Source organism: Phaethon aethereus (assembly GCF_964289735.1).
Source record: "Phaethon aethereus genome assembly, chromosome: 14".
Lineage (NCBI taxonomy): Eukaryota > Metazoa > Chordata > Aves > Phaethontiformes > Phaethontidae > Phaethon > Phaethon aethereus.
This window is the reverse complement of record NC_138590.1, coordinates 7,725,081-7,737,633: the sequence shown is the minus strand read 5'-3', so window position 1 is coordinate 7,737,633 and position 12,553 is coordinate 7,725,081. Positions and strand designations below refer to the sequence as shown.

The 12,553-nt window shown below is 34.1% G+C and overlaps 1 protein-coding gene across 1 annotated transcript in view; it reads left to right on the top strand.

Moving 5' to 3' along the window:
• Positions 1-12,553, top strand: part of GABRA1 (gamma-aminobutyric acid type A receptor subunit alpha1) — a gene marked incomplete at both ends in the record, with an annotated part of 41,047 nt that overhangs the window by 5,378 nt on the left and 23,116 nt on the right. Inside the window, 2 exons of the mRNA XM_082006203.1 lie at positions 942-1,054; positions 10,974-11,041. Coding sequence (XP_081862329.1) covers positions 942-1,054; positions 10,974-11,041 — 181 coding nt within the window. The remainder of the gene's footprint in view (positions 1-941; positions 1,055-10,973; positions 11,042-12,553) is intronic.

The following is a 12,553-nucleotide window of genomic DNA, read 5'->3' as shown; positions in this document are numbered from 1 at the left end:
GTCATGATGACTACACATGTTTATAATGGAAGTTTTCCCAGCAATGAATGAAAAAATGATACTGGGTTGGCATTAAGACAACTGTAATCTGTGATTAAGGGAATCATCTATGACGGGTATTTGGTAAAGGTTTCAGATTTAAGAAAAAGGTTGATTCTGATGTCATCTACAGCAGACAGAAACCACTAAGCCCAAGGATTTCTTTCTGGTTTGTATTGATGGAAGTAAGATTTTTTGTAGCTGAGTTCAAAGAGCTTAATTTTATCCTCGTTCAAGCAAAACTTCAGGACCTTTGGCTGAGTTAGATATATGCATTAGGGATTTGTAAGTGAAGCTTTATAGACAAGAAAGATTTCCATATCAACAGATGTTTCATTACACATTTATAAAGAAAAGTTGAAGTATTCCTCCAAGTCTAATTGCTAAAGGAAAATGGGAAGTAAAATAAAGTAAAATTATATATTGATCTATGAAAATGCACACTCACTTTTTTTTTGCTTTATCTTTGTTTTAGCATTTATTTTCAGTACTTAAATGTCAGTGTTCTAAATTATTGTATCTTTCTTTGTATGCAAACCCGTTATAATTATTATGAATTTAACACATTATCTTTTGCTGACAAATGAGCCTTTTACTGAGGAACACATATTAGAATATTATAACCATTAATGAATAATGAGATAAACATTAAGGAACTGATGTTCTAGTTGCTCACCATTTATAGAAAGACACTGTTTATTTACAATTTTACAAAAAAATGTACCATTTAAGATGAAAATGTTTAAGTGAAAGAATCCTATAAAGCACTACAATCTTGTCTTATGGAGGAGATTTTGTGACCATAAATCAGTATAAGGAAGATTAAAGAGATTTTGGAATTATTGTTTTGTAAGGTTATTGGTGGATTACTGTTTTTCAGTGTTAACTGTTCTGTATTTCAGCTACGGACAAACCTCATCACAAGATGAACTTAAAGACAATACCACAGTATTTACCAGAATATTGGATCGTCTGCTGGATGGTTATGATAATCGCTTGAGACCAGGACTGGGAGGTGTGTTGTATTACAGTTTTCAAGGTTACATGTTAGATAAAAATCAGTTAAAACAATGTTATTTTTCCATGATATACTTGTTTTAATTCTGTTTATGTATACACATAAAATAATGCTGATATGTAATATCATTTTTTTAAAAAAAAGTCATGCCTTCTCTGTCTTTCATATAGTCGGTTTACTCACACTTATACCCAAAAGAAGAAAATGGTGCACAATTCAAGAAAACCTCTGAACATATATTAAAACTTCAAATGTATGAAGAATAAAGGATACTAAAATATGACCTGTGACCTGATAAATGAGAAGTTTATGAATCAGGCCTAAACAGCAAACCTATCTATGACTATATTCGTAAGAAAGATTTGGTTTTAAAAGTGAAAGCATCAATCAACCTTAGTCATAAAAATCAGAAAAGTTTGTAAAATTTTTTTTCTACTTGGGTATGTCAGGATTTGTTTCTATAACATTTTGTCTTCACAGCTTGGTAAAAAGGTCTTTCTTCTTCTGCTCTTGGTGCTGAATCCATAAAAGGATATAAAAATAATAATGATTTTATCTTTATAAAAATATCATTACAAAGCCTAGTCTTTATCAGCATCCCTACGTTCACTCTTTGATTTGTTCTACTGTGACACGACCCCAAAATTGGGTTTTAAAAGCTCGTTGTTCACAAATGTGAAAGTTCTAAACATACAAGCACAAATCCGTTCTTTCCAGTGCATGGAAAGGTTGAGTTTACTTCTTTCAGATGTCTTTTTTTAATTTTTTTTTTCTTTTGGACTCTTCAGGTAAAATAAAACAAAGCAACCCACCACACTAAGTATAGTTCAATTTGTTTTCATATAATAGCTCTCAGAGGAACTGCATTATAAGAAGAACAGGATATTACATTAAGAATTCTTATACCATCTTCTTCATATGAAATGGAAGATAATTAAGAGTAAGCTTATTCTGTGACTTAAGGTTACCATCTTGCAACAGTTCTTGAATTGTGAGCCAACTTCTTAAATGGTTTGACTTCACTGACTTCAAGGAATGGCTAAAGACAAAATTCTGTTTATAAAGTATTAACTGACACATTTAAAAATGGGTTAATCTGTAAATTTTTGTGTGCAATTTCAGATAATACACAATTAAATAAGAATCTCTTTTTACTTTTATCTACCAGTAGTTTTCCCTCCTTACTTGTAATCCCTTGGACAATGTAGAAATAAATGCTCCTTAATCTTTGATTAATGCAACTGTACAATTCAGTCAGTTACTATATCACAGTAAATAAACCGAGCAGAGAAGGCAATAAATAAACGAAACTCTGAAAACTGTAGAGTCTGGTACAGATCTACAAGAAAAATCTGAGCACATGATGATTTCTTATATGAGTTTTGTAGCTATTATGATTTAACAGTTACTAGAAGAGCAGACAAAAGGAGACACAGGGAAAGAATTTGCTCTCATTCTCTGGATTACAATTTAGAGAACTAAGCACATCGGTATAGAGTCTTATGTATGTGTGTTTGTATAAACATTTCTGAAGCCAGACTTCAAGGGTATACTGGGAGAACAGGTCTGCATACCTCATGAAAGGATCATCCAGCCCACTTAAAATTTACTCCTGACAGAAAGATTGTTTAATGTAAGTGCTTCTGCGGGAGGAGATGAGTCCCGTCACAAACTTTCATAGCCATTTGCACCACTATCAGTTAAAGCCAGGAACGTGTGGAGCATGGGAAGCATGGCGTGGAGGGAAGGCAGAATTGGAGTAGTTTCCCTAACAAAGGGTTAGAGAAGTTTAATCTTTGCATCCTCCTTTTTTGAACTGTGTTGCATGTTCCTGCCTGTAGCCAAGAACACTGAATATCACAATTTCCCTGTTGCTCAGTACATTATAGTTTCACCGTGTCAGTTCAGCAGAGTAAATTTAATTTGTGAGCTTTGAATACTAGAAGTAAGAGTATCAAGACTGTCAAAAAATCCCACATTTAATGAAATTGTGGGCAGTAAATTAATGTTTAAAACCAAACGTAGTAAGAAGTAGCTTTCCTCCTCTGAATGTTGAATAATGCTTTATTCAAAAGACATACATTATAAATTTCAAAAACTATTGACAAACATCTAGGCCAATGTCTTCAATTCTGGTACCAATTTATAGTAAAGGATTTGCTCAAGGATTTTGAAATTCATCTCTGGAAAGCCTTCTCGTACCTAAATATGAGCTAACAACCTCAAGATGACTCAATTTTGACACATTTGATTTATACACTTTGTATAATGGGGAAATATATTCAGAAATGTTCCAGATGGAAAAATATCCAATGAGAAATCTGAATCAATATATCAAATATAGCACAGTTTTTGGAGTTGGAAGTTCAACAGTCTTCCATTATAGCATGATCTGTTGCTGGAAATTTTAAAATATATGTGGAAGAGCAGTGGTTTCATTTTTCTTCTGAACATCAGTGATGGCTTCTTATTAAATATTTCATCAGAACACAATTTTTATCTATTCCAAAGAGAAAGTTAAGAAAGCTACCAATATAACAGCACTTTTAGATATATAGAATTAGGTCTAAAACTCATTCATTACATATTAGCTGTGATGTAGCTAACAGAGAATTTAGAGACCAGAGACCCTCATACATATATGTTGATAAATTTTACACTCTTAGGCACAATGTAAATCTGTGTACCACTGATTACACTACAGCACTCTTCCAATTATCCAAAACTGCCTGTCCTGTTCTTTCTATGCCTTCTGAGAAACAGAAGATGAAGTAAAACATTGTGTGGTACAGTTACTTTCTTCTACAGAAAGGAGCATATTGCAGAAAACTGTTATCCCTGTACGACCTCTCCTTCTGTAGTGCAGTTTTTCAAATATATACACCTACAGAAAAGAGAATTCTGTGCATGAACAGAAACAGAAAAGAGAACCAATTTCTCTCTCTCACACCTATGGAAGATAAATGATAGAGTTTCTTCAGTCAGCTTATTTGTTTCTCTTTCCTTGCGTTTATGGGTATGCATGAAGAATTCACTGACAAAAAGTTATGTTTACTGAAAAATTGTAATGAATTGTGAAAGGGGTTGGATCATCTTGCTCTACTCACTTGTAGGAGTAATTTCCCCCTTTTTGAAATAAACATCATGATATTTCTCTATCCCAAGTTTGCAAACTTCGTATTACTGTGGTGAACAGTTTCATTGTTTGGTAGAAATATCTTGGTGAGGCAGATATGAAGCCAGGAACAAAATCCTGGAAAGATCTCATTACAAAGATACACTGTTGGAGCTACACTGTATATTAATTGCAAAGCCAGGTTAAAAGGTGGAGCATTAAGGAAATGAAAAATTTAGAGGTGCTGAATTTTGAATCACTCTTTCAGCATGCATGGAATCAGTGCTAGATTAATATTAAGTCCTCCCTTCCTGTTTTTTAGATCCTCTTTTGAGGTACCACAATGGAAAACTAAAAATCACATATGCTCTATAAAGAGCATAGGAATTAATATTATTATTTATCAGAAAACCCAGTAAAGCCATATCTGAAATTCAGTGAGCAGCTCCAAGCATTTTGTCATTAAACAAAGAAGGATATATTTCTCACTAACAGGAGTATTAAAAAAATGGAGTAGGTGACCCACGGGATAAAATTATAGTGATTGAATATGCTCGGTATTTGAAAAATGGCATTGTGGCTAAAATTAATCCAATTTTTCTTTAAAAGAAACATGAAGCACTGTGTTACGCATTGGCAGATTTGCACTTTTTATCAATAATTATTGATACAAATTACGTTATTTAGATGTTTGCCTCCTTCATATGTGGGCATAGTAACTTAGTCAGATGTTACTAGGAAATAGCATCTGCTGTACCCATCCATAAACAGGGACAAATAACTACATTTACAGTTATTTAAGCCTGCAAAATAGATCTTTCAAAATTAATGTAAAAATGTTCTGAATCACACTAGAGGACACCTATTAACTCAATGAGAGGATAATAATTTACAAAAAGCAAGGTGGAAGAATTACAGGGAGTAACATACTGAAACTGGAAAAGAGGAAACTATGTCAGATATTAAGGGAAAAAATAAACAGTGAAGTCATTTAGGTAATAGCATAATTTTCTGTGGGAACTATCTGGATCCTAGAACTACAGGTGATCAAAAATAGACCAAATAATAAAGATGCTGATCTCTTTTCAAATACACAATCCCGAACAAAAGAAAGGATCAGACAGTGGTGGGAAGGAGCAAAATAAGGAGGAAAATTCACCTCAGTGTTTGGTGACTTCTCATAGTAAACCACTATGTCTAGAGCAGGAGATTAAAAGAATGGAAAAGCAATGAAAAATGATGGAAAAAATAAGCTCCTCAGACAAATGGATATGCCATTGCTTTTTGTTCTGGGTTGTCTTTATGTGGAGAATAGAGATGAGTCCTGGGGTGCCACCATGGCAGATTTGGAGAACCACATTGGAGAGAGGTTGGGTTTGCACGAGGCAGGTTGGTTGTATCTGGTCCTGAGATTCCTTAGGCATCAGAAGCAGCTACAAGTTTTTAAGAATATCACTTTTGCAGTGCACACATCCCCTGTTTAAAACTAAAGGCTATCACATGGTCTGTGACCTTTTAACTTAGCATAATGGTAAATGTGGTTTATCCCTTTGAGAGGGATTTTGCAGTAGAAAGGTTTTTCAATACAGAACTAAGAACAAGAGTGGGTTTCATTAGGGAGACAAGAATCTTCCTAAATGAAATTTGCTTCTACAGTTGGGTCGAATGCCCATTAGATCATCCCAAGGAGATTATCAACATTACTTCAGTATTGAACAGAATTATACTTGTTTTATGATACCAGTAAAAGCTATTTGTTGATCTCTCCTGTGTGATGTTTATCAAAATTGAGTGTGACTGTCCTTAAGTGGAACTTTGGTCCATCTCAGGCAATTCATTACTTCCAGAGAGTGCTTATATTTAAAGTGATGGAAAATAAACCTGACAGTATTATGCTAATTAGGTTTTAAAATTCAGTTTTATGAGAACATTATCTATAAATATATGATAAACTTACCTCTTGGTGATTGAGGTCCCAGTGGAAGTTGTTGGATTTGAACTCATATCTGCGCTAACTTAAAGTTTGGGGGAAATATGGTTTTGGTCTGTACGTGTAATAAAAATTTAGTTAAACCTAAATGTTTCTAGTCTAACTGAAAAGAGAGTGCTACACTGGAACCGTGCACATAATTCTGTAAATGGAGAAGGACTAGATGCGATACTTAACTGTAAAAAAGGCTGATTTTGGTCTTTTTTGCACTCTGTAACTTCACATTGATGTAAAGGCAACTGTAAAAAGCCATATAAGACCCCAGGAAAATTGATTTAATACAACAGTAGGGAAGTAGGGAGGATATGAGCAGCTTTGAGCTGTTAATTGGCGTGGGGAGAGCTGCCATGACACTGCGCAGCTCTCGGTAATCCCTTCATAGTAGCACAGACTATAGCTGGGTAATCACAGGGCAGCTCACTGTTCTCCCTTTTGGTGTCTACTTTTACAAAAGCAGCAGCACAAAATTCTTATGAGTGTAGTTATTGTGGTTCTTCAATCAAAATACTTCATAGGATGCAGCCAGGGAGATTAGTCTACATGATGTTTTTAGTAATAATATTGTATGCTGTACAAGCTTCTAAATTCCTTTAATTCAAAACCACAGGAAAAATCTTTTCTATTTTAATAATTATAGCACACATTTACACCAGACATGCAGGAGAAACAAGTGCATTACCAAAAAAGATGGAATTAATTTAAGCCACCAAAATATGGAATTCAGATAAGCCTTGTGCTCAAATACCAGCAGGGCAGAAAGGGAAATAGTTAATGTATAGTTTCCTATGATAAATAGGCTTATTTCCTGCTGTGTAAATAAATCTATATTTCTTATTTTGTTCTCAATTTGTAATACAATCACAATTCTAGCAATAATGGGCTCCCTGGGAGCTTAAATCAAAATATTCATTGTTATTAATTTTGAGGGTTTACATTCGTCTACCGTCATTAGCAAAACACAGTAGCTGTAAACAGTAAAATTACAGTAGTTCACATTAACTGGTGCCTTCATAGCTATATGTGGACCAATTGTCTGAGGCTATGCTCCAGAGCATCTAAGTGTGATACTCAGTTGCTATTTTGCTGATCAGTAACTGCTTGGACCCTATGGTTGCCTCATAGTGGAACTAGTAAGTCATTAATAATTTCCTTTTTTTTTCTTTTTTTTACTGGACTCTTTACATGTTCTACAGATACCCCTATATTACTTAGTCCTGGTTCGTGAGATAGATTATTATAGTGAAGAGACATGGTTAACATGTCTTTACAATTGATGGATTAATCCTCAGCAGTCTGATCAGCTCCTGACCTGAAATTGTTTTGTTCAATGACTTATAATTTTCTCTAGCTCTTAGGGATACTGTGAAAGTTTTGAATATAGCTTGAGGTTATAACCTTTGATTTGAGGTTACTGAAAAATGCATTCTGAGTATTTGAAGCACAGTTTAAGCCTTCCCATGGTAATCAAGCTGCAAACTGAACATGGTTAACCTTGATTCTAAATATATATCTCAACTGTGTGAGTAAACACATGTCCTGTGCAGGAATGACTCACAACTTCTGAAGCTCTTAACAAAGCACAGTTGAATCATCTAATTAGTAAAACAGTAAATAAAAATTTCAAAACTTCCATATGGCTTTGGAGGGGCTAATCTTTTTCAGTGTGTTCATAAACACTTCTTCATTGGTCTTGAAAATGAGGTACATATCAAAGAAAAAAGAAATAATTTGGTGGTGTCTACAGTGGTTCTACTTGGATTTGAAGAGACCTGGGATTAGACGTTCTGCAAACATGTAATCAGTATGAAGACAACACAATCTCTTGTGACTTCACAATCTGAATTTTCTATTATTACTTATGATTTACATGCCACTTAAATTATCTTCGAATTTATATAGAAATGAAAGGCATTACTCATTTTTCCACTCCCTTAGGAATCTTCCATCTTACTGTCAAAGCCTTTAGTTTCCATTTTGGGTCCTCAAAGTGATTTCCTTAAGCCTCAGTCTCTCTACTATGGCCATATGTCCCCCAAAACTAGAATTCAGGATACCACTACGTGATATGCTGCTGCTTCAAAGAGCGTATTCTGTGTTTGTGCAAGGTAAATAGGTTAGCTATATTACATTAAATAGAGGCTCACTCAGAGCTGGGACTCTGAGTTTTCACCATTAAGAGATGAATGCATTGTGCCTGAAGAACTTCTAGCATCTTCTATCTCCTAATGACACCAGTGGAAGCACCTCAAGGGAAAGGAGATGGAGAGATGGGGAGTCAGGATGAAAGATCTTTAAAAGGAGTCATTTGAGATTCACTTTTCAATATGTAAAAGGCTAATGGGTTTCATTATGATATTAGCTTCTCTGTCTTAAGAAAATGTGATTCAGTAGCTGGAACGTCAAGAATACATTCAGCAATGTTTTACCAGACCTTGTATAATCTCCATCTTCTTTTTCTGCCAGCTGTTTCATACAAGACCACAGCCTCTTGAACATTTGTGAAAGCGATGGGCTGAAGCAACGAATGTTTTTTTTTCCAAACCTAGTACCTTCTGGACACCCATAAGCTTCTTCCAGTAATAGAAGGTTAAATTCTCACTGTGAACATCTTTAAGTGGAGAGCCAATTAGGTTTCAAGAGAATATTTAGATTTCTTTAACTCAGTTGAAAAAGCTTGTAAACAATGATCAGGTCACACATTAATTTCACTGGATAGCCAAGGAGGAAATTTCAACTATCCAATGCTTTTATCAACAGCCACTGTAGTTTGTACACGTCTCAGCCACAGATATAAAGAATGAAAATAGTATTATTAGGCAATTCAGCCACATCATAGTATTTTACTTTCTGTGATTATGAATAATACATTGGAAATTTCATCTTTTAACTTTTTTAATGAGTCCTGGAGATTACTTTTGCTACCACCTAATTTTTCATTAGCTTCCTAACAGACTACAAGTGTCATTCTGTGCATTACTAGAATAACAACAGAATCCGATCTAATAATACATCTTGATTATGGCTGTCTCACAAAATGATATATTGCATATATATTAAATATTTATATTAAACTGCTTACGTTTATATATATTTAGAAGTTTTAGACTTTTTTGAATGAAAGAGAAATGTATGTGCATTGTAGAACACTGATTCTCATTAGAACTTTTGCATCAGATACAGAAATGTATATTGTTACTGGCTGCTTAACCTTGATTCCTTATTTCACTTCTGTCAAAATTTTCTTGTCAGATGAAATAGATCATATTCAAACAGTCCGAAGTATTTTGAAAACAGAGGATTGATTAAATTAGTTTTAAAATTTATTTTACAATATTTAAATAACATTATACAAATAACTTTATATATATGTTTCTTAGTCTTACGAAAATTTTTGCCTGCTATGTGACTTTTGCTTACTCTACATGTACTTTTCTGTTAACCTCTTTTCTTTAGGATTACTTTCAATAGACCAAATTTCTCAATTTATTTCTTTTTTGAAAATTATTTGAGAAATGTATCACTCCTTCCTCATATGAAATTTCTACCAAAAACTCTATGCTGGCTCGTATAGCACTATAGTAAATGTGTTCAGACTTCAGACGTCCCTGTAAATGCTGAAAGCTGATAGGGTTAGCTCTGCTCAACACTGGATTTATGCCTCCAGGTGGTGTCACTCCCTGCAGCAATGTTTAAGTCAACAAGGTTATTTTGAAATATGCCATCCTGGGTGAATATTTTGTGATGTGTGGTCTAGAAAATACCAATATGTTCAGAAGTGACTGATACTCTGGGTGGGGGAAGAAAAAGGGGGAGGTTAAGCTTCTGCATTTCTCAAAATGACTTTTAAGAGTATATCTGCAGAAGCCAGATGTTGGGCTCTTTGTGGGGATCAGCACCATTTTAGGAGGCTCAGACTCAGCATTTGTGACCACTGAAATCATTAGATTCTTCTGAATTGGCCAAGGGCATTGTGCCACGTCCTTGAAATCACAGAGAAGTCTAGCTTTATAGTACAGCATATACATATAATCTGTGCTATGTACATGTTATAGATTTCTGAATTATTTATACTAATCTATCATTAAGGCCTATAAAACAAATTTGGTAGTTTAAGGGAAATGTAATGTTAGTATCCATATACATTTAAAAAGAAAACTAATAAATTTACAAACTATAACTTTTATACATAAGTCAAGAATTGTAGTAGAGAAGTTTAGCTGATATTTATTTGGAAAAGTTGTAATTCCTTTTCATTTATTACAGTTAAGAGTAATGCAGCCATTTCTAACTCACGCCAATAAAATATCTTTATGTTTTTATACATTGTAATGTATTCTCCCTCTCTCTTTTCCTTCCATGTTCCTGTGTCTCAATACAAAATATGTAATTCGTAAGCCCAGGGTTAAATATTAGACACCTTCATTCAGCTTGCCCAGAAACACTGAGTACCCAATGAGACTTTGGAGTACCGTGTAAAATATTCAGCACCATTTACATTGTCAGACAAAAAGATTTATTAGTCAAAGGGTGAAAAGCTTTACACAACAGTGGAACTATGGCTGCTATATTGTAGCATCACAAGCCACATCTCAAAGTTCCGTGGAAACACTATATTAAAAAAATTGTTGCTGACAATATTGGCTGTGAAATTACCTCTAGAAGCAATAAATTATCAGGACCGTATTGTAGACCAATTTTAGAATGACTAATCAAAGCCAATAACTTTTGTATTTATTGTGAGAATTGGTAGTGGTTAGATCTAATGAAGACTGTTGATAGACACTCACTGTCCTAATTTCCTGCTTCATCAGAGCGTGTAACTGAAGTGAAGACTGACATCTTCGTCACCAGTTTTGGGCCTGTTTCAGACCATGATATGGTAAGTGATGGTCTATATTTCTACAACATTCATTTTCTCTGTCCCTAATTTGGAGGATGAAAGATCTATGCAATAACTTATTTACTCCTTTTAAGGCTAGGCTTTTTTTAAACCCTTGATTCCAAAATGCTATCAGCTTTTATATGCAACCATTCCTGCTAGCTGTGACTGCATTTAAGTGCCCTGAAATTAGCAGCCTCAGTGACTTTAATAATGTGTTTTAACAGACCTTGTATTTGCTACATAATATATTATGAAATGCATTAGGGTTTGGATTTGTATTCTTCTGAGAATGATTGCTCAGGTCCTTGCTGGCACATCACTGATCCAATTTGCTGAAAAAGATCATCACCCTCGTAAAACACAATTAACACTTATGCCTACAGTGTGACATCTGTACAGTCTAACCTGTGTTTTTTTATTAAAAGCTACTGATCAATGGGAAGTGACTTTCCTAGATCTTGGCTGCTGAAAGAGAAGATTAATAGGAGAATTAGTGTCATTTCTTTATGGAATGAATATTAAAATCAAATTGCTAGATAACTGCAGGGGATGGAGAATTTCAGAAAACTGAATGGAGATGTTGTGAGTCCTGGTCTTTAGAGATATTAAAAATGTGTAAAAATATAGAAAAGATACTTTAAATTTTGCATATGAATGAGGTCTTCACAAGTAGGTTGCTATTGACAGGGAGATTCTGTTCTGCAGCTACTAGTATCTGCTGGATCCTGTGTTAGGAAGAATGCTGAAACACCCTCATTAACTGAAATGAAGCAAACAGTTCAACCTTGTAACTGGCTACATTTAGCTAAAGACATTCACCAAAAGAAAGATGAAAAAAAAAAGATAAAAAATTATCACAGGGAAGGAAACATTTTCCCTTTCTTACCACAAAATTGTCGGTTGTTTAATATGAACTAAAACTGTAGACAGGCCTTAAGCACCAGGTTATTACAAATTTCTGACTACTCAAAATAATGTTAAGGGATGGAATAAGAGAGAAAGTAACTTCTACAAGATGGTTTGTTTTCCTAAATGAACTTTATGCAAAGACACCATTTTCCTGATTGCTTGGAAAATAACATTTATAAAATCACAGTCAAATGTGGAACTGTAACTTATGCCATGGTATTTAAATGAGGATGAATAGCTTGGGCAGCACAGACTTTTTGACCAGTCATTCTGCTGAGAACTCCTCCAACAGAAGGGTAATCCAGACAAATAGCTAGACCGGTGACTTGTCTCCTCAGCACATGTATACAATACTGTCTAAGTACTACATATACTATGAAAAAGAATTTAAAAAACAATCATTCAATGACTTCTGCTTTTTTGTTCTCTGATAATCTTGTGAAATTACAATGTCCGCTTAAATTAAATATAAAATATATTTATTTTATATATTAATATATATTATAATTACTAAGTAGAATGTAAAGCTAAATTGGTATTCCTAGCACATACTGATATTTGTATGGGACTTGGGTTTTAAGGTATATGTATTTATATTAT